The sequence below is a fragment of the Mauremys reevesii genome, linkage group 9, assembly GCF_016161935.1.
Source record: "Mauremys reevesii isolate NIE-2019 linkage group 9, ASM1616193v1, whole genome shotgun sequence".
In the NCBI taxonomy this organism is placed as follows: Eukaryota; Metazoa; Chordata; order Testudines; family Geoemydidae; genus Mauremys; species Mauremys reevesii.
The window spans coordinates 85,960,964-85,984,658 of record NC_052631.1 but is presented as its reverse complement, the minus strand read 5'-3'; the positions used below and the strand labels follow the sequence as shown (position 1 = coordinate 85,984,658).

The following is a 23,695-nucleotide window of genomic DNA, read 5'->3' as shown; positions in this document are numbered from 1 at the left end:
ACTAAAGTAAATCAAGCCTTTTAGTTTATTACTGAGTTGGGTCTCCCAGCACATAACCACTGCTCCTGAATCTCCACCAGCCCAGTCTGTCTTAAAAATCCAAATATAAATTAAATTGCAACAACCAAGAGACTATCCTCATATTCAGCACATATAAGTACTGTTTAGTTGGTGCAATCCATTCTTTTTCCACCTGGCATCTAAGCTGAGGGGAAACCCCTCCTCTTGTACATCTAAAGAGACAGGCATTTAATCACTGAGAACAAGCTGAAAAACAGGCATAAATACACCCAGGAGAAGCAGCAAATAACTTCCATGTCACTCTGGTGTCACAGCCAGACTAAACCAGTGTCCCAACATACACCAAACCCCCCTGTCTCATTCAAAAAATCCTTTACACTCAGCTGCTTTGAGACCAGTTCCATTTATGCCACTAGATTCATAAGCCAATGTACAGTAATGTCTTGTACTTTCCAGCCTGTGCCCTTAGACTATGATGGGACTGGGAACTTCTCTGGCACAGTTCTATTGTACAACACCAAACACATTCACAGTGCTTTATAAATCAACAAGCCATGAAAACTCTGCGTTGAAAGCAACTCCCATTCCAAAAGATCTGAGGAAATTAAGTGGCACAAAACTCAAGTGAGTTATTTGAGAAAAATATGGATTACCAACAGCGATCCAGTTTGGCAACTGAAGGGAGATAGTTATTGTAATGAAGTTTAGTGCTTTAGCCATCTCTGGGGGGAAAACAACAACTTGGAAACCAGTAATTCCAGTTTCAACATCTCTTCCTCCCATCCCTCCAAAATCTTAGGTTATGAATGAAGTCAGTTGGATGTCTGACAGGGCCAAAAGATTGTCCCAACTCAATTGGAATTCTGGCTTGGACCCAAGTAGGTATGCACTAGCTTCCTACGGTGGTGGAAGGAAACTGTGTAGAAAGCACTTAAAATGCCATGAAAACATCATGGGAAAGGACTGGAGTCCCAACCTCAACAGCTCCTCCCGGACACCACTCTGGAAAGACTGAGTGATCACTGGATGTCCCAAGTTACCCATGAACACACATTCAATGGAGAACTCCCAACACCATCTAGTACCCACCGTTCAGCACAAATAAGAATCAATCAGCACTAAGTACTTTTTTGTAAGCATGCATTCTATAATAAGCATACATGGTTCCAATACTTGTTTTTCATACATGTTATATTTCAGCTATCATTCTTAAAGTCAGAGTAAAACTTCTTAATCCCCCTAATATTGATAATATTGTCTTAGTTATACAGAATTACACCAGATGAGAGAGATTAACAGTTATGCTGAGCTGCATCTGAAAAGAGATGGTTTTGACTGTCCTGATGTGTGTATTTAGTGAAGAGAAAACACGAGTAGAAATCTTTGTTGGGCCACACATTGAACTAAGCCACTTCTACAATAACTTATATCAACTGCAAAAATCCACTTTTCTAGATATTTGAAATATTTAAACTCTCCAAATAAAATTTGCCACATAGGTCAGTAATTAGCCTTTACATACCTATATGCATAAGTATTCTGGTTCTCTGTATGGATGGTAGAATGGTGATTTGTTTTCTCAAAAACCTTAAGGTTTTATACTTTCCTTTTCCAGTAAAATTCAAAATAATTTAAACATTATCCTTTTTATTTGGAATGTTTTTCTTTGATTTATTGCAGGAAGTGCTGCTAAGGAAATAAACTTTCATCCACTGTTTAGAACTTGGGTCTAGCCAGGCTTCCTCAGGATGAACAAACCAACCTTAGTCTATACTGTCTTATGCCTTAGTCCTCTTTTTAAAATTAAGAGCTCTTAATTGATTTTTAAAACAAGTTTTCTGTTTCTCTATGGAAATGTTTTACTTTTTCTTTATTTAAAAAGTAAAATATTTTTTAAAAAGATACAGGAAAGCCTTCACAAAGCACGGTTAACTTTACCTACCCACAATTCTCTCTAACTTCAAGGCACTCAAGAAGTGCAAGAATCCTTAGCTCCCAGTGAAAGGAATGCTACAGCTCTTTCAGGGGATGAAAAAGGTATTCCTTATTCAAACAAGGTATTAATTCAAATACTAATGTCTGCCACTAAGGCAAAATTGCTGCAAAAAATATTATAAAAGACCCTCAACTCAATTATTTGATGTGCCACACCCAATGCATTGTTTGCTCTCTAATGACACACAACAAAAGATTTCACTTACGTTATTTTAGAAACTTTGTTGATAGACAAGCATTTAATTCAATACTTAAGAAAAGTCATTTTACTTTTATTAAAGACAGTTTATTCTTTAATTCTGCCTTCTGAGGAAATATATAACAGGATGATGTAATGCGAGCAATAATTTTTTTGGAAATGGTGGCATGCACACTATTCCATAGTAATAAGACAATCATATTGAATAGACTGAGTCATATGCAATAACTAGGCTCAGTTGGATAAGTTAAGGTTTCTATGCCTTATTTAAATCTAAATTATTTGTTCTGTTGGTTTATATCACAATCCAATTTATTACTAAAGTGAATTCAAGCTACATATGGTAGGCCTAAACTTTTGTCTTGAAGTGGTCCTATTTATCAAGTTCATATCTAAAATATTTTGGTTCAAAGAAGATTTTAGAAACATGAGTTATTGTCAAGTCTCAGTAAAGTCAGCCTTGCACACAGATCAGCATGTCTGTTATTACACAGCACCTATGGACTTTTTAGGTGTATTAAAAAAAAAAACTCTGCTAATCTGACTGCTTCACTTCACACTTTAGTGTAAGTGGTGAGACCCAATTAATTATGTTTTTTGTAAGGAAGCAAATGGTATCCTACTTCGCCAATAAAAGCTCTCTGGAGGTGTTCACTGATGTTTCTAATGTCTTCCACCTTGTAAAGCAAGCCCTGCTGCCTCAAATATGCTTACACTCTGGCTTCATTTTCTTTGAATAGTTTAAGTGATGTATTGACCATTCTGTACCATCAGTAGCAATTCTTAGCAAGACATTAATAGGACATGATACATTTTGTAACATCTACTTAATGACGGTAAATACTAATTCAAAATGTTGAACAAAAACTGGCAGCCCCTCTCATACGCAGATCTCACATGCACAAAGTAGTTTAACTTGAAGATAATTAAGAGTAGGGAACACAAAATAAATTTGGAGGAACAAGCAAGAACGAATGTAATATCAGATTATATAAAGTACACTGCTTTCAATAACTTATGAAGAAAACATCAACAGATATTTACATTTAAAGACTACATGACTATTAACATAACCAACATGAAAGGAAAAAGCTGGGCTACAGTATATACTGTGAACCTAAACAAATTTCTATTGAACTCAAAATTTGCTTGCCTATGGAAGACTATTTTGGAAACAAACTGTCAGAACTGCTTACGTCCCGAATTTAAGAGCCCCATTATATATAAATCGCATTCCTTACTATGCTTGACAAAGTAACCTGTAGTACTCTCCCATTTATTCACTTTTATTCAAATATAATCCTTACATTCAAAACTCAGATTTCATTTCATGAACTGGCAGGATCTAGAATATGCAGAGATGATGCACTCTAGTTTGTGCAGGAAAAAATCAACCCCATGGAGCTCAAACTGCTCAGGAGTAACAAAAGTTGACTCTGAATGAAACTAATTTCAACTCTGAAGTCAGAGTCTCAGCTACCTTGGCTATCCTTTGTGTGTTAATCGTTTCATCAGTTATGTTGTGGACTAGTAGATCCCTGAACCTAGCATGGGACTTAGGTGTGGTGAAAGAGAATAAAGATGTATAAAGTCATAGGGGATAATACCTGAAAATGGTTGTGTGGAGTTAGTGTGAAGAAGGGTGGTCCAAGAACTGAAGAGATGTAATGGAAGTTGTACGTTAATCTATATATTGACCTTAAATATGAACAAAAACAAAAAATGCTAAAGTTCAACTGAAGGGGGGGAAAAAGCAGAACACAAATATACATCTATGAAACTTACTAGATAACTTGAATCCCCTTTTACTGTGATCAATCATTCAAGTGTTTGTAATATGAAAAAAAATAGCTCATACACTCATGTTTAGTTTCCTGTCAGTAGAGTGGGAGAAGAGAACTGATATTTTTTTCATGGGGGTGGAGGAGAATATAAGAACTTAGTGATTTTTTTTTTTAAATTATCAATTAAACTGTTGGGAGATGTATGCCAATTGACAGTACTGGTGTTCTAAAACTCAAATATATCTACCTCTAAAATTAAGTTTTAAGGGGAGAAAATTGTGTAGGACTTCCCCCTTCCTTGGATTTTGTAGCTAGAATCCCAACTCCCTCCTTTTATTCCTGTCCTCCCACAGACAACATTACAGGGAGGAATATTGAACATGCCTCCCTCTAGACCCAGCAGATACGTTCTCTACTAATCATCTCCAGCTGAGAGTAGTAAGATACACCTTTCATTCAGAGAACAAGTGCACTGTGTGCACTCCCAGGTCCCTGCTGGTATAAGGCATAAAAACTACAATGTGGATGTGCAGATTGTAGCCCATCAGGCCAGTCCACTTCAGGTTTGTGGGCTTCCAATATCAACTTATTTTTTTTACTGCTCTTCTCTCTCCCCTTCTGTCACAGAATCAACCTTCTTCTGTCTGCCTCTCCTCACTAGTTGCCTCCCCAGGAATATACACCAGTTATGGTACAAGTTGGAGGAACAGCAGTGTGAAACTGATGTAATTATAGTTTTATGCCACTGCTCTTGCTAGATCAAGAAGAAATTGTTTTGTACTCTGCTAGCTTAACCTGCCTTTCAGCTATGGTATGACCCAAGTGGGAAATATACAGTGAATTATAACCTAGTTAACAGATAACTAAAGGATTACTAGCAAATAAAAACAATTTTATTTTATTGAGCACCTCAACTGTAAGTCTTCACTGCCAAAACCTAAGTCTTACTGCTGAACAGAATACATGAAAAAGTTTGTCAACCTGTTCTGAAATGTTGTAGTAACCTGCTTCCAAGTTCAGTGTATTTTCTTGATGAAGCTGCAAAACACAAGGTAATTTTTCATAATCTGGATTGATTTATTTTATACGTTCAGGTGGATTACTCAGTTCATACAATCAGTCTGAAGGACTGTTTTTCCATGGTATAGTTCTTAAATCCTACAATATTAAATATTACAATGCCTTTGAAAAAGGTTAGATTTATTTTTACCCAGTTAGCCTTTTGCTAAACTCATGTCAATCACTACATTCAAACTTCTACTCAGACTCAAAAGCCAGAAGGGACCATCGTGATCATTTAGTACAGTGGTTCTCAACCTGCGGCCCATGGGCTGCTTGCGGCTCAATCAGCACAGAGTTGTGGCACGTGACATTTTCAGGGCCACGCTGCTAGGATTGGATGCACCTCACAACGCACTGCAGGATGCATATGCAGCCCACAATGGTAAATAGGTTGAGAACAGCAGATCTAGTCTGACCTCCTGCACATTGCAGGCCACAGAACTTCGCCCACTCACTCCTTTCATGAAATCCTGCAATAATTCACTTCCTTCCCCCTCCCACAGTTTTATGTATCTGTAAAGTAAATCTTGTAGAATTCAATTTTATTAGAAATACATTACTAACTTTTTAAACTATGGGTATTCTCATCCCTTCCTCACGACCTGGGCAGATGCATCCAATTAATTATGAGTCATTCAACATCAGAAATTTCCTGTTCAGAGCATGCTGGCAATACCACTAATAACCTACATTGCTCAAAATGCAGAACTCATTTTCTATCACATTACTACCTTTTTTGGTCTAAGACTGTAAAAGGCAGTTGCCAGACTTGTGGGCTTGGCTTCCAAAAAGGGTAGGGTGGGAGAGAAAGCTACTCATTTTGGATTGACAGATCCACTATCCTTTCTTTATTTAAAAGAAATTAAATTACTGTGTACTGTGAAGAGTGGAGGGAATTAGAGATCACCTGCAGAACTAATGAAGTCTGATATCCTGATGTGCCAAATGTTAGTGACATCTTTATCTCATCCCAATATGAAGGAAGTCTAGTATACCTTGATTAGCACAAGGTGTTCTAACTCACTCCTTGAAACCACAGCCAACTGACATACTAGAAAAGTTAGCCTCTTAGTATGGTGAGTACCTTGAAATTCCTAATTCCAAGTTTTGAAAATGAAAGTCTAGTTTAAGAGGATTTCAATCATCCGATGAGAGTGCTTCCTTAGTCTTTAGTCGGCAAGGTCTGTGGATGCTGAAGGGCTCTGAAAAATCCATCTCAATCCACAGTCTGGAAGTTACTAAAAGGCTTAGAATGAATCAAGAAGGCATCTTTTGCAAGAACTTCCTTTTTTCTAAAACAGCTGAATAAGATGTCTTGAAGGCAACATGTGATCAAAGTAAGGAGGAGCTTAGCCTGCAACTTTGTTCGTTGACTATTATGATCAAGTTCTATTCTCAGGTGCTGATGGCCCGTTCATGAGCAGTCTGCCCTCTGGATTAGTTTGCCTCCAAAGCATTTTCAATAATTTTTCTTTGCTTTTGGGAACTATTTTTACCTTCCTCAAGAATGTCATAGCTCACATACCGTTTAACCAATTAGAACATCCTAGTTTCGGGTCTCTCCTAGTGGGGCTTGTGAAGCCTCAAGTCATGAAAGCTGATGGCCATTTGAGGGTCTCTTCTGCTCTGGTTCTCCAAGTTTCTTTCTGGAAAGTTCCTTTGTTTAAAGGCTGAGAGCTCCTTCCCTGATAATTTCACTCTTTCCTTCACTTTTTGGAGATAAAGGAAACTTGTCTGGGAAATGCAGATAATGCACTCAAAGTTTTTTTTTTTTTCTTCTTTCTAAACATCTGCTGCACAGAAAGTCGCTGCCACCACCACCACAATCTCATGCTAGCCAATGCAAATCAATAGTCTCTCTGCATATATGTGCCATCAAATTCCAGAAACCTTGTAACTTACTCAGAATCCCAGTGCTCACATCTAGAATGTTTCTATCATACTGAAAGCTGTTAAAAAAACAACACAAGTTTGAGAGATTTCCTGTAAAAATAATGGGGGATTCCAGTAGAACCAGTCAAGATTTTCAAACAAGTAGTGAAAATTAAGTATGCTCACTGTATTACAAAGAGCCCTATTTCACAAATTAGGTTGGCTTTTAGTTCTTAAGGTATAAGGTTTCCCTTCATGTGGGAAAAATACTGAGCTGTAATCACATTCTCCTGTGCTCAAGCATGATAGCATCTTCCTATTAAAACCTCTTTCTGGATAGCTTAGTGTAATTTTCCATATTAGTTGTCCATTTAAATAGTGTATTTAAGCTATTTTGATGCCATTATGTTAGGTGCCACTTTTAATATTTTTGTTACCCTTTCCAACTTCTGAATTTGGAATGTAATGATAAGTGTCTTCCAAGCATCTTCTAAATCACATAAGAGTACCGTGCCATGCAACTCCTGGACAATGAAAGACTATGACTGACACTGCAGTTAACTTGCATGTTTTAAACGCTCTTCCATGGATTCCCTCAAGATTAGGTAATCTGTCCTCTTCACATCAATTTCCACAGGTTTACCAATTCTATAGTATTTACGGTATTCCAAGTGTCTCCTTATATTTTCTTTCTTTGTTTTATTGTTTGCCATTAGACTTCACTTCTGTGTTCTGACTTCTTTCTCCTAGCCTCTGATGGAGGTTTTCTGCACAAACCTGCAATACCTGACCCAAAACAGCAGAATATACTTTTAGACTTTAAGCTCTTTGGAAGTATTTTACTGTCTGTACAGTTCCTAGTATGATGGGTCCTTAACTTCCTTTAAAACTCTAGGCACAATGTTATACAAATACTACTACTAATAATGTATAATATATTTTACAAGTCTTGTTTTACTGATCATTTTTGATTGCAGAGTCTTAACAAAGCATAGCCAGAGATGTTCCAGGTATTATAACTAATACAATGAAGACAGCTAGGTTTTCTCCAAGTTTGAGGCACCCAAGCAAATGAATAGTTGAGTTGCTTCCTGAATTTGCCAGCTAAGCCTGAAGTAGTCTCAGGATTTTATTAGCTTAATCATTCACAGAGAGAGAGAGACATGACTATACTCCATTATGTCAACAGTTAATATTAGCAGTGTGGGATTTTAACAATAGAGGAAGATCCAGCACTAGAACCAAGTCTCCAAACGCAAGTGGTCTAGAAATTCCAAGTACTTAGAGTAATAGAGATGGGATGGTAACCATCCTAGAAGTCTACATGCACCAGAATATATTTTCCATTTTGAAGGGCTACAAAGCTGTACATTGCTGTTAAAATTTCTTTTACAGTTCAATCCCACCCACACTTTAGAGAACCTAAAATCACAAATAATCAAAGGAAACCAAGTACAATCCCTACTTATAGCTCTAGTGATGTATTTATTTTTCACCCTATGCAAAAGGAAAAGAAACACTAAAGTGAATGATTTTGGGTGTGGCTCAAAAATAAAGGATTATGCTGTCAGGGAAGTGAGGATTATCACTTACCTCCCTAGTCCAGAAGTTTCCCACTCAGGGGCTGGGATGTATCTGAAGAGTACATGTAATGGAAATTTGTAGGATTAAATTAACTGCAGCTGATTGGAAGCACCTGATGGAGAAGAGGTGAGAATACCTGCTGTTTTAGACTTGTGAATATGATAATCCCCAAAACTGACTTTCTGGTATTCTTCCCTCAAATTAACTATTAAGATCAAAAGTTGTCTATCCACTGGGGAAAAAAACTACTATGAGTCAGTTATAGTAAGTTTCTGGAAAACAGTATTTTAGACAAAGAAAAAGAATCCAGCTATGTGTTTAACTGAAGCTATTAACACCACAGTACCAGTGATCACATAGTAGGGAAATTTAGATGGTGTCAAAGGAGTTAAAAATTTTGGCTGAAATTCAGAAACAAAGAAATCACAAAATTCAGATTCTGTTTTGATTCCCCTATTAAAATATTTAAATGCAGAAGTTGAAACAACAAAACCAGATCTTACCTAGTAAGTGTGTACTCCCTGAGTCCTGAATGCAGGTTCATGGCTGAAAAAGTACCTATGCATCCACGCAATCGTTTATCTCGACCAATCTTCCACGTTACAAACAGCGGGCTGTTTTAGGGAGGAAGAAAAGGCATGTGTGACTGCAGAATTCTTACAAGTATTACAGTATTGATAGTCAAAGTGGTATTTCAATAACATATTTCTCTGTAGCAAAACTAAACAAACCCTACAAATTAGCTGCTTCTGCACTGGCCACAGTATTCGGAAGCCTATTTTACTATTTCTGCTTTGTCTACTGTAGAAAGGCCCATGTCATTCAGATACAAATGCTGGAAACCAGACTAGTCTCTAGCTACAATACTCAATAGCCAGAGAAGCAAATCTCTTGCTAGCTGACATGATGCATTTTGTATGTTTGCTTATCTTCCCTTAGACTCTCTCCCCAGAAGCCAAGAAATCTTCCCTCAGACATCTCTTTGCTATAGAAAGACAGTTCTTACGAGACCACCACAGAACAAAGGATAATATCCCATTCATACTAGTCATACAGAAAATCCTTGCTCTTTTTAATTTTGAGCTGAGCACTAACAGAATCCCCCGTAAGGCAGGCAAAAGGCATTTAAGGACAGATGCTATCTAGATTTTAAAATATAAGCCTGTACAAAGGAAATTTTCTCCACGATGGCCAAGTCTCTCTTGGCGACAAGCCCATCTTCGGAAAGATGATAATCAGTAGTGCAAAGGCCAAAGTGGTATCTTCTCTGTAAACAGTCCAATTCAGCAGCCAGAACTCATTTTTCTGAGCTCAACATAAATCTTAATCTGTGCATGTGTAACAATTTTGCTAATTCATCCCCGCTTTGACTCCTCCCGCCCCCCCCCCCAAGTGAGCAGTAAGATTTTGTAAGGTTGGTTTAAACCTCTATCAGTCCCACTTTCACCACTCAAACTTCAAAGAATACCAGGAACACTTAAGCTTCAATTTTTTTTTTTTTAAAAGCAAGCCTCACTAAGGGGCGATATGGATTACTGACTCCTACCAATAACACTGAACCACTTTAGTGGTGACCCATGCATACACTCATGTGTGTGCAGTCCATTTGAAGTCAATGGAAGTACTCGGACGTTCACAAAGTTAAGCACAAGTGCCTATAGGACTGGGGCCTTGGTCTTACCCAACTCAATTTGTGGGGACATGGGACAGATTATATTAAGTTCACATGTAACAATGAACTCGGCTTCTTAAACATTAACATTTAGATAATCTGATTTAACAGGATAATGTCAGATAGTTTAGGGCCAAAACATACATTCGTTTTGTTAAACAAAGATCAACAGAATTTTTTTATTTAATGAAAAAAAAAATTTGGATCTAAACTTTCCCCTACAGTGGATGTAGTCCCAAACATTACAGCATTGTGCCAGTGCATGAGAACCAGAAAATTACACTGACTTGGTATTTTCTAATCCAGTGGTTCTCAAACTGTAGGTAAGGACCCCAAAGGGGGTCAGAACCCCATTATAATGGGGTCACCAGGGCCAGCATTAGACTTGCTGGGATGCAGGGCTGATGCCTGAACTCCACTCGCACCCAGGGCAGTGGGGCTCTGGCTCCACCCCCTCCCCAAGAGTCATGTAGTAATTTTGTTGTCAGAAGGGGATCGTGGTGCAATGAAGTTTGTGAACCGCTGTTCTAGTCTACTCATAGCCAAGATGAAACATGGCAGTCAAATGCAAAAAAGGACAAACGATTAAAAAGTTTTTAAAAAAATGTATTTTAAGACATTGAAGGTATTAATGCAGGTAAGGCAAGTTTTAATGAAAAACTGAACCTAGTTCATCTTTGAGCAAAATAACTTACATATCAAAATCTAAATATTTTTGCAATTCTTTCTGCTGCCACAAGCTAGAGCATTACATTCATATGGCCTAGAGCGAACACATCTCAGACTGTAGTCTATTGCTTGAGACATCACCTGGTTCTCCTATATTTATCACTTGTTCTATCCTCCCTGCTTTCACCAAGGGGACAGGGCTTGAAGAAGGGGCCAGGGAAGCAGACAGCTTGACTCAAGTTGGTAGGTTGAACCTGGGGGAGTGTCAGCGTTTGGAGCAAGGATAAAGTGGGGGGTGGCGAAAGGGAGATAAGGAATACCAAAGTTAGGCAAGGGATTTTAGCAGGCAAGCAAACAGAGAAGCAGGAAGTGCATGATGGGTGGGATGGGAGGAGCAAGGAAGTATATCAGGGAGAGGGCATGGGCACTGAACAAATTGGCAAGTTGGGACAGAAGAAAGTAGTCTCTCTCTGGGGCAGTAGGTAGTGTGTCTGGATGGGGGAAGGAGTCTGCACACTAGCAGAGGTAAGCCCTGGGGAGCAAGAGCAGGTGGAGTTGTAGGCAGAGGGAGAAGAAAGTTCATGTAGTTCCTGGATCCCCAGTCCCCTGAAATATGCAGGGTTGAAATTCAAGTCCTACAGAGTTCTTGAGATGAACAGCCTTAGATGGGAGTTCCAGAATGCAGGAAAAGGGCAGTGGGGGTCTGCAGAGGAGATAGGGGTGGGAGAGAAAAGAAAAAGAAAAGCAGGAGGAGTCTACTGCATTTTCTATTAAAAGCAAACAATTACTTAGTAGTGAAATACAAATAAGAAGGTATAAATATCAGTCCTTCAGACATGTCCTTGTTTTAGTCTTTCCTATAAGCAATTTGTCACATGTATGACTGATCACAATGGGGTCATAACTAGGAGGGGAGATATACATAAGACACTCTTTATTAAGAAAAGTTGCGTACCTCTGGTCTAGACTGATTGTTCATCTCAAGTAAAATCTGGCTTCACGTTTCAGGGAAAGTCTCTGTTCACAGACAATTGTGACAAAAGATGTGTGCCATACTTGGTATCAAGACTTTGAAATCATTGTATAAAATCTGTTACAGTAAGGCATGCATTTATCTCTTTCTACATCTGTCTAGAGCTCAGTTAGCAGGCAGGCATTATGGCGCCATGACCTTCATCCAGTCTAACAATATCCTGGAGAAATAAATCCTCTGAATAAATACATCTAACCCAGCTGCTACTGCCTCATGAATGCTGCACTGATTTTTCTACTCAAAATGTCCTTTGATCATGTCGTCCCCCCCACTCCCCAGGGATACCAAGGTTAGTTTGGCACAAGCCACCACTGCCAAGGCTACCTGGTTTTCCACTGATATTTTTTCAATCAAAAATATCTTGAGGTGGTCATTGCCTTCTAAGATGGGAGGAATATCTCACATTAGATTAATCTACTGGGTTTGAGACTCAGGAGATTACAAGGTGAATGCACCAGCTATTGTGTTTCTCTAAAAAAAGAAGCAAAATTAATAAAGCTTATATGGGTACAGGAACAGCCCTGAAATGGCTGCATCAAAAGAGATGTCAAAACAGATTTGGTATTGCTATCAGCTGAGCATGAAGCTAGATGATAACCCTGGGAATACTGCACCACAAACTTTTCATTATGAGCTTTGAAAACCTTCTTGCACTCTCACTTTCCATAACAAACTCTTTGAGGGACTAGTCAGACGACAACCCAGAAGCTTCTTCTCTTTTGCAAGACAGTCACCTCTCCCTTGCCACCTTTCCTCTCCAAGCCCTACAATATTTAAAAAACCACAAGGTATTTCAATTCTGAAGCAGTCTAAGAACCAACCATTAGAGGGCCTTTTCTTATGGTATGAAGATCATAGTTCATGAGACCACGGAAATATACAAAGTGCCTTTGAAGATGCAAGACCACCATGTGATTGTAGAATGGCAGGTGGCAGCAATGGTCCTATTTAATATCACCAGTTTAGATGGTGGCAGAGTCTGCCATTAGTGTCCCTGCAATCACATGGCAAACTCTGAGGAGAGAGCATAGAATTAATCCCTTACTTTCAGAGATGAGTGAGTTATTGTAGCAATTTTTGGAAAATAATTTAGTTACAATGTTCTTGTGTGTCTGGGGCCACATCAAGTCTTTCTCTTCCCCCCCTTCCCAATATATAAAAATAATTCAGTCACTGCAAAGCTGAATGGGCCCTGAAACTTTACATGCAGAAGACTTTCAGAGCACTAAACAAGGTGATCTTCCCGTAGTGGAATCTTGTGAGACTCTCCTTTATTAGACTGGAAGAGCTCACCTTCTTCTATTGATGACGAACTGAGGAGGCAGTTTAAGACGTCTCTTACTTTGTATTTTATTTTTCTTTTTGATGAACCTGAAAAGGAGGTAGACAGATCTTTTGCTTTTTTTTGCTCTTTTCATAGATTTTTTTTTTTTTTTAAGACCAGAGGAACCATTGGGGTCATCTAGTCTGACCTCCTTTCTAACACAAGACATAGTATTTCACCCAATTACCACTGTACTGAGACCAATAACCTGTCTGACTATAGCATACCGTCCAGAAAGGCATCTAGCCTTGATTTGAAGAGATCAAGGGAATTGTTCAATTGTTTTGAGCACCCGTCACTATCTCCCTTTGCTCAGATAAATCTGAAATAATATTCTAGTTGGAGCTCAACACTGTTTTCTTACCCTTTTTGTCTAAGGTTAGAGATTTATTAGCTGTATTATACTAAGGTATAATGTATGGAAGTTAGAATTCAGACACACACATATACCGGTTTACGCAAATACTTTGTTCTGAGTTATCTTTTTCAGGCCAAGTGGGGATCCCTGCTAGAATTAACGGATATGTCTACTTTAAAGGGCATGGGGAAGTCTGTAAATAAACTACTGCTGAATGCCAGAGGGGTTAATAGACCCCTGCAGGGTCACTGACAGAAGTACATATAGATAGGCAGGGTTCAAGATACATTCATACTACGAGGAAAGTTCAAATTTGAATCTGGATGCATAGCTACATTCTAGTTCCACCACAAATTGTCAAGTTAAATGGGAGAATCATTGGTTAAAGTTTCATAGGCCATCTAATTGCCATCCTGGCCTTAATCTCTGAATCTATTTAGTCCTTGCCTGATACTAAGACCCCAAAAAGCAAACAGATTATACAGAAAAACTAATGTAAACTAAACAAATGTAAACTAGGAAAATGATACCAGCTTCATTACTCTCTACAACAGGGATTAGCAACCTTTGGCCCGCGGCCCGCCAGGGTAAGCACTCTGGCGGGTCAGGCTAGTTTGCCTGCTGCGTCCGCAGGTTCAGCCAATCGCGGCTCCTACTGGCTGCGGTTCACCGCTCCAGGCCAATGGGGGCTGCGGGAAGTGGCGGCCAGCACATACCTCGGCCTGTGCCACTTCCCGCAGCCCCCATTGGCCAGGAGCAGCAAATCATGGCCAGTGGGAGCCGCGATCAGCCGAACCTGCAGACGCGGCAAATAAACAAACCAGCCCAGCCTGCCAGGGTGCTTACCCTGGCAGGCCGCGTGCCAAAGGTTGCCGATCCCTGCTCTACAACATCCATCTGCTTTTTACCTGTTAAATTGTATATTCAGTTTCCCCTTGTTTGCATGACTCTCTTGAAAACTGCAACTGGTTTTAAGGTGCCTTGAAATCAGAGCCGCTACTAAACTTGCAAAGTGATACCAGCCAGTAGCTATCACAGGTTCTCACAGTGCGCTGCCTAGCTCGAAGCACAAGCATAAAGCACAAGACTGGCAGAATTATCTACTGCAGAAGTTGTAAGCCCATGGTCCGTAGATAGCTGGCTGATCACTTATTGCTGGCTCTTCTCATTTCCGGTTGTCAAATGTCTAAAATACACTAAACGTTTAACTGATATTACTTCTCCATGTAGGCAACTGTTGCAGTTGCCATAGGATGTTAGGTGATTGTGAATGGGAGGGAAAGTTGTCCCCAGAACAGCGTCTACTAACACGTGGTCCACCCTAAGAGTTTGAGACCCCATTGTAACTACTGCATTTTTGATTAACTAAACATTTGCCTGTGGCTGAAATACAAGCCTGGGAGTCAGTAAATCAAGGTTCTAACCACGGCTGTGCCAATAAATTGGCTGTATGACCAGAGACAATTTATTCCTTCCTCCTTACCCAATATTTTCACTAATGAAGTAAACAAAGCACAAAGAAATATCATCTTACTCCACAGGGGAGTTCTGAAGCTTGATTTCTTAGAACTTGAGAGAGCTTTGGGTCAAGGGTGCTATCTTAAGAATAGACTGATTATATATATAATGTTGAAAGAAAACTTGGAAAGCAGTCTTGTCACACCAAAAGTTCCAGATGTTCCCATAATTCTGCCATGACACACTGTGGTACAATTTCTGTGTCAGTTAATAGTAACACCCAAGTATTCTTATTAAAATTTTACAGCTGACATCACCTAAAATTTACCTGTGATCTACTTTCTATGCAATGTTACTGAAAGCATTTAGTCTGAAAGCAAAAAATAGTTCAAGATATTTCAGTAATCAGTCAGCTATCACTGCAAGAATGAATGAGCCAAGGACTTGTCATACTTCCACCATCCAGTGTTTACATTTAGAAATCCGTATTTTCAGTACAAAGGAAACAACTCATGCAAGTTGCCATTCTATTACGTGCACTTGCATATTTACGGTGTTTACACTTTTGTACATGTTTACAGTATATTTAGGTTCTGCAGAGTTTGATTTTTATAATTTTGACTATCAATTTTTTTAAAATTTAGGTTTTTTATTCATTTAAATGTTCAGTTAGGGGAAATTAAGAGGGAAGCAGACAATAATTTAATTGCAGATACTGAAATAATAAAAAAAGCCTTATAAACTTAACACCAGTTGCCGATATCACCCAAATTACAAAATAAACACAGTAAATATACTTGAATAGTAAAAATTCATTGATTCATTTGTTAGTCCACTTCTAGCAAGCCTGATTCAAAAGTCTAAATCATTGGATTTTGACACTAAGTTCACACGCAGCATTTTTCTTACTTTGCCTACCTGTAAATTTTAGTTATCAATGGAAATATTTGTCATGGGTTTGTGTGCAATTTACCGTAAATATCTAATCTTTCCAATCCCATATATAAATGCATTGTTGCCAATGAATGGGATTACTTTGGTGTATATCAGTATAAATACCCAATTTAGACACTTTCAGATATTATTCCATTTTTCATTGTTCTGGAATGTCTATAAATGTTTCCCTTTAATTTCATGGCCAGTCAAGCTGTTTTTTGTTGTATGAATTGTTTCTGTTTGGCGTGTGTGCTCAATCGATATTCTAGTACTGTGAAAGATCTCTGGCTCGCTGATTTTTATCTTGGGTGGAAACTAGGCTTTTGTCTTCACTAGAGAACTCTTGAGGATATTTTTCTCCTCTACTCCCTCTCCCACAAATAAGCTTCCCAAAACAGAGCATACTCCAAAATACTTATCAGGATTTCATTCTAATACAACTGTAAATTAAGCAAAGCCAACGTGTACTCACATTTAGGGTAGGCCTACACTTAAGGCGGCATGTACAGCACATACACTACACTCCCAGCTAGCACAGGTACAAATAGCAGTGCAGACAGTGAGGCACTGCCTTGGCAAGTAGAGCAGAGACAGGCTAGAACCCCAGGATATATACCCTACACACCCAAGAAGAGTGTCTCCTATTCCTATACTGTTTTTTACTGTCCTGCTGCCTCAGCCTTTCCTGCCATAGTGAATGACTCTAGCATGAGAAAAAGGCTCTAGAGGGGGAGAGACAGGGGGACATAAGAACATAAGAATGGCCATACTGGGTCAGACCAAAGGTCCATCCAGCCCAGTATCTTGTCTGCTGACAGTGACCAATGCCAGGTGCCCCAGAGGGAGTGAACCTAACAGGCAATGATCAAGTGATCTCTCTCCTGCCATCCATCACCACCCCCTGACAAACAGAGGCCAGGGACACCATTCCTTACATTCCTGGAGGTTAAGTCCATTTATGGCTATTAGCCAGGATGAGTATCTAGTTCTCTTTTAAACCCTGTTATAGTCCTAGCTTTCACAACCTCCTCAAGCAAGGAGTTCCACAGGTTGACTGTGCGCTGTGTGAAGAAGAACTTCCTTTTGTTTGTTTTAAACCTGCTGCCCATTAACTTCATTTGGTGGCTCCTAGTTCTTATATTATGGGAACAAGTAAATAACTTTTCCTTATTCATTTTCTCCACACCATTCATGATTTTATATACCTCTATCATATTCCCCCTTAGTCTCCTCTTTTCCAAGCTGAAAAGTCCTAGCCTCTTTAATCTCTCCTCACTGGGCTCCCCTCTGTCATAGCCCCACTGCTTCCCCTTTGCCATACTGCAGTGAAAGGCTCCAGCAGTTGGGAACTGTCAGAGCCTTCCCCACTGCCTGCCCATCAAAATCTTTTTACTACTTTGTGTAGCTACACACTGCAGTGTGAATGCAGCCTGTCTTTCACTCCAGTGTAGCTACACATATCCTACAGGCTGCCGCAAGTGCAGACGAGGCAGTACATGCAGCAGCGAGAGCCACAATGGAGAATACTAACGAGTTCTGTATAAAACTGCCAGAACCTATGGTACCTGAAGAGGCAATGTCGGATAGAGATTACAGCCCAGCATTAGGTGCCATGAACTCTTGAGTATAGCTCCATGAGCTCTGATACTAACTCACTGTTGTAATTTGGGCAAGTACAGTATCATAGAATCAAAGAACTGGAAGGGACCTTGAGACGTCATCTCGTCCAGTCCCCTACACTCATGTCAGGAGTAAGTATTACCTAAACCATCCCTGACAGGTGTATCTATGCCTCCATTTATAAAGACATCTTCATTTACAAAAATGAATTTAACTAGTATCAGGAAAAATTACAGAGAGATTGTACATGAAATAGATCTTAAAGTGTTTTTCTACTAAACATTATGTACTACCATAGTAAGCATTCCTCCTCCCCAATTCCATATCATTCTGATTCTACCCACCCCTTTCCACAAACAAGTGTGCTCATGGGGCATGGTATTCAGATTTTGAGCCATAGGGAATCTGGACTGTATCAGTGCCAGTATGAATTCCACATTTTTCCTTTTGTATATTTTTAAGCTTTTCAAAATATAAAAGGGGGGGGGGGGCTGCAGTGTTTAATAACATCACAATTCCATTAAGTTCAGTAATGCTATACAAGCCATTTAAATAAATCTCAGAGGGGGGCATTAAGAGATGGCCTTAAACTGCAGAACAGCCATTCAAAGAAATAAGAGGAAAAACAAGAACTAAAAGAACAGGGGTTCAACTAGCAACGGTGCACTCGGGCACAAATGAAAAACTCATAGCATACAACTTCAGGCTCTGGCTTCTGCAGGGCTTTATAGCACTAAATAAAGGTGCACCTCTATTGCAACAACTGTCATGATTCACTAATACACAATGACTAGGACATGCAAGTGAATGACTAATGGCCACATGAGATGGGTTTAAATAGGAGGCCACAACTTTATTCACTGTATCGGGGAGTGAGGGGGGACGGGACGACTACACTGAGAGCTGGGGCAGGCACATATCAGGCATTTAATTAGTTCCAGTGTGGGTTACAGGGCTTTTACCATAAACAAAACACCAACTCAAGGCTGACACTCCTCAGTCTGCCCCGCAGGCTCAATTCTGTTGTGAAAACTCCCCCTCGATCCCCCCCAAGTACCCCAATGTAAGGGGAGGGTGGAGTGACAGGGGCCACAAGGCTGAGTTGGGGGAACCGCAGTTGGCAAAGCTGTCAAGCTCCTCCCCTAGGAGCACAAGGTCCAACTTGGCAATCCCAGTCTTATTTACCTCCGAGAGCTCGCCCTTCTAGCCTCTTCTCGCACTGGGTATAAGCCACAAATTGCAACGAGTCAGTAATCATAACAGCATTATAGCAACCTCAAATCCTATTGCTTCTAACCCAACTGTGCTATGGGGAGACTACGAGAAAGGTGAAGAAAAACCCACCGAGCTATGTGCCCATTTGGCCCAATTCCTTACTGACATCTAAAAACAGATGATCGGTTAGACCCGCAGTATCACAAGTGGCACAGCTCCTAATCGATGACTAAGGGGACGAAGGGCAGGACAGCTAACTGGAAAGCAAGAGACTTTTGCAAAGCCTGGGCTTAGCTCAAACATGCAAGGCCACACAGCAGCCAATCAACTGGCCCCATCCCCCTTTACTCAGACAATGACTAATCAGAGAACCAATGAGGGAGGGATTGGGGAGGAGGGGCAAGGAGGACAGCCCCACCCCGCTATACCTGTGTTTGGATTTCTCTCATTCCCTGCTGTCCAGTCAAAGTACCACACTCACCAAAGGTGGTAATATTTGCTTTACTGCAACGGATATTAGTTTTTATAGCTCACTAAGCAGTTAATAAAAGGTGGAACTTTGCTATCTAAGTTGCAGTTGTCTCAAAGAGCTACACTGCATAACTTGATTTTTTCCCCGTGTGTGTGTAATGAGAAATTTAATGAAATACACAATTGATTATATCTAGAAATAACTAAAGTTTAAGTTTTGCAGACTACCATATGAAGAGAGAAGTAGCAAGCTTTTTTTCTTACAGGGCCATGCTTTTGTATCCATACAATGTATTTTTTAATGCAACGCTAATGCAAGACAAGTTTTAAAAACTGTAAAATGTTCTAACTACAAACCACCCTAAAAATGGAGATGCTACAATCTAAAAATGGAACCCAGTACACCCACAGTCACCGTTAAGAGGACAGTGTGACGACATAAGTATATTTACTCCCTGCTTTTCTGGCAAGACTAAAAGCTTTAAACTATTCCAAAATTCCAGTAACAAACAGTAAAGAAAAGGGAGAAGTAAACACTTAACTTAGCACTGCATTTATATGGGCTAAGCAACTCTCTATCTCCCCCCCCAGCCTTCCCCACATTCTTTTTCACATCCCTGCCAGAACACTGAGCATACCCTCATTTCCTCACAACTTATAGCCAGTTTCAAAGAGTATCATGATAGTCCTTCTGGACAATAATTTTTTGGGGGTCAAAGACACTTGTTGAAAAATGTCACTGATTGGCTTTAACTCCTTTTTTAATACCATCTGCAGCAAAACAACCCTTTTTGTTTTTTCAAAATATGATGACAGTTTTACAGCACTTAAATACTCTCCTAGATCAGTGGTATTCAACCTTTTTTCATTTGTGGACCCCTAAAAAATTTCAAATGGAGGTGTGGACCCCTTTGGAAATCTTAATCTGCAGACCCCAAGGGGTCCATGGACCACTGGTTGTAAACCACAGATCTAGATATCAATGTTCTTTTGGAAAGTGAACAGCTTTGACCTCAGTTACTTGACACTAATGACAGCCCATTATGTGACACTGAGAATGGAATGAAGGTACCAGGTAGTTGTCGTCTTTCTAATACTCAGGGAATATCGATGGACAATGAACATACAATGCAAACCTTATGGTGATCATAGCCTCCATTAGTGCCATCTTTGGTGGGAATTCCCCTATTACAAGGTAAAATAACTGAGTACATATACACAAAAAAAGTCATTCATTTAAGGAATAAGCACTAAAGAATCAGACAAAAGGAGCCAAAAATAAACCTTTGTCCCCCTCGTTCCTAGCCACTATTTTTAAGGTAGACCTACACCATCCCTGAAAATTTAGGTCACTGTTGGTTTAACCATTAAAAAATATTACACAATTTACAATTCTGCAAAACTTCTCATTTCCAATTATTTCTAAAGGGAAAAAAACTGATTCAGTCATCCTTTGCATTGATTCAAGATGGCAATGCCTCTGAATGTTGTTCTTGTATGTCATACATACATTTAGGGATTTTCTTCTTTACTCAAACAGCATTTAGAATCATTATACTGGAGTTTTCCTTTAAATCATTACGTACCTCAGTTAATCAACAGATTAAAAGTGATCTGTTTATATATTTACTTGTTCGCCAGTTCTGCTTATCTTAGCAGCTAACCTTAAAGGGTCAGAAAACGGCTATTATCTTAAAACCTAGTTTAAACAGGCCTATAACTACGGCCAATGAGAAATTGTGGAATCAAATCCTTCCTGTACTATCTCCTTCCTGACTGAGTACACAATACTTTTATTAAGAAGCTGGTTTAAGAATCTGTTGGCACCTATTTCAGTCAGCTAGCCACCAAGTAACAGCAGAGTTGCACAAGAGGGCTGTCTGTACTTAGCAGCTGGGCTAGGGAGCATAATGAGGTTATGTGAAGATTTGAGGAGTGGCCATGAAGAGAATAGGTGAAAGTTCTGAATCCTTATTACTATGCCCCAGACATCCCTTGATTGGGCAATTTCACACACTGATATCAGACACTGTCTGAAAATGTCCCCTCGCTGCATTTCCTCTTCCCACCTCTTACAAAAAGTCTAGCCAGTTTTGCATCAATGATTTATGAGCCTCTATTGCATATGGTCTTGCTAACCTTTACAGTTCACTTTTTAAAAATATACATCCTACATAATGACAAAAATCCAATAACTTAGAAGTGATTTTACTCCAAGTTATGTATGTCAATTTAGTACTTTAAAAAGGTATATGACATTCCAGGAGGTTTAAAGTTAGGTTCTGCTCTGAAAAGTGACTAAATATTGCACTCTTATTTAACAGATGTTCCTTGGGCGTACTCAGGCACATCTGCTGACTAGTGATGAAGATTTTACTATGTCTTGCCCTTAGTATAGCACAACCAACACAACTATAGAAGAAAATGGATTCTATTCCTTGTGAATCAGCAGTATTGTTTAATTTAAATTTACTAGTCATAAGGCAAGGCACTTGGACAATCCTCCCACTGAGGACAAAAAGGTTACACAAGGGTAACTGAGCACCGAACTTGGCTTGTAGAACCTGTTCCTAATGAGAATGCAGGAGAAAAACCTATCTTAATGGCCAGATCCCAGGTTGAGTGTGCAGGACTGGCAATTAAAAAAATGTTTTATGTGTAAACTAAGCATATTTATTTATTGTCTTAAGGGTCATCAAACAAAAGAAACCCACAATGACACTTGTGCAGAATCGCTTTTCAGAGCAGAACCAGACTTGAGCCTTGTCTATATTTAAGTCAGTTTTGATGTTGCTAGCACACACGTGAGCTTTTAATTGAGTTCAAGGGTTTCTAGCACCACTGGAACTGCACTTGCTCAAAGCAAGGCTTATAACCATTGCATGTTCTACAGAGACATTCTGAAGCATTGATGTTTAAGTTTATATGAGTTATTTTAGTATATGGCACCTTACAAGCAATCTTAAGGCTTTCCTTGTAAAGAATTTCATGCAATACTGATACTATTTATGTATGTTGTAATACTCTTTAAACTCTGAAAAAAGCACCTCTCCAACTGTATTTGGAACCATAACATAAGTACAGAATATAGTGATACTGCAACAATTTTGAACAAGTTTACACGATCCAGGATGGTTTGTTGATTAGTGAGAATGTTTCAAATTACAGTAGTTCAACTGAATTGCAACAGTGCATTACTCAAGTATCCAGATTCCATTGAAGCCTTGGCTTCTCTGCTGAGACTGTCCACAGGCAAGCTGTTTTTATAGTAATTACATGGACACGACCACTAGAAACTCCAAGATAATCAAACAATTTTACACGTCCAACAGCTGTCATACTAATCGTTTTGGATGGTAGCTAATTATGGAGTCAAACTAGAGACTCATAAATAAGAAAGCGTCATATCTATCAATCCTTAAAGTTATCCAGTCTCAACAAAACCTTAATTAAAAATATTTTTTAAAGTTTAATTCCCAAGACACTAATGGAAGGTGGGAGAGGGTTCTAAATAAATATAAGGCTGAATACCTAAGAGGGAAAAGTTATAGTCAAGCTGGAAAAATTCACTTACCACTAGCACTTGGGCAAGGTTCGCCTGGCAGATGAAGGGCCTAAGCTTTCTCTGAGAGCCAGGTTCTCTGATTTTCAATAAAAAGCTTTAAAACACTTCTAGCCCACATGGCTGCAAAGGTAATTTTTTAAGTGTGAACTGCATGCAAGCCAATGGAGTATCATTGGAAACTGCAGAGGCTGCTTCACAACTTTTGCTGATGAGCTTAGCAGCAGCACGAAATTAAAACTCTTGTCAATTTCAGTTTCACTGTTCAGAATCATGGGTGCAACAGGGAAACTATTACTCATTTCAGTTTCATATTGCCTCTTGAGAAAGCTATGAGCAATGGTAGGCCTCCCTCACCCACACAGAAGTGAAGAGGAGGGAGGTACAGAGTAACAAAGATATGAGAGAAGAGACTGGGGTAGAATCAAACTGAAGAGCCTGCCTTCCCTTTGTAGCAGCCAGGAAGCTGTGGAATGGGGAAGGAGAAAAGAAATGTTCTTCCTTCCAGCATCTAGAGGAGGACAAATCACCACATTCATCAGATCTGCTAGCCTATGACTGAGTCAAAAGACTGAATCCCTACACAGGGTCAAGGAACAGTAACCTGGTTTAAATCATAGCATTAGGACATCTGGGCTTCTCACCAAGGCATTACCTTAATACCTCCTTGGTTCCTCACTCTTTTTTCGTATCTATTTCTGGTTGGTTAGGCTGATTCCTCTTTCTTGTAAATGTGTGTAATTTTATTCAAGCCCTGGCTACACTTCTGGCTGCAGCCTGTTGTTCATAATTAGAAACAGTCCAAAACCATAAAAGCATGAAAACCCTACAAGCAACCAGAATGCAGGTCTGCCCGGAGG

General features: G+C 39.5%; 1 protein-coding gene across 1 annotated transcript in view; it reads right to left on the bottom strand.

Moving 5' to 3' along the window:
- Positions 1-23,695, bottom strand: part of AMMECR1 (AMMECR nuclear protein 1) — a 113,810-nt gene that overhangs the window by 63,538 nt on the left and 26,577 nt on the right. Inside the window, exon 2 of the mRNA XM_039488655.1 lies at positions 9,021-9,131. Coding sequence (XP_039344589.1) covers positions 9,021-9,131 — 111 coding nt within the window. The remainder of the gene's footprint in view (positions 1-9,020; positions 9,132-23,695) is intronic.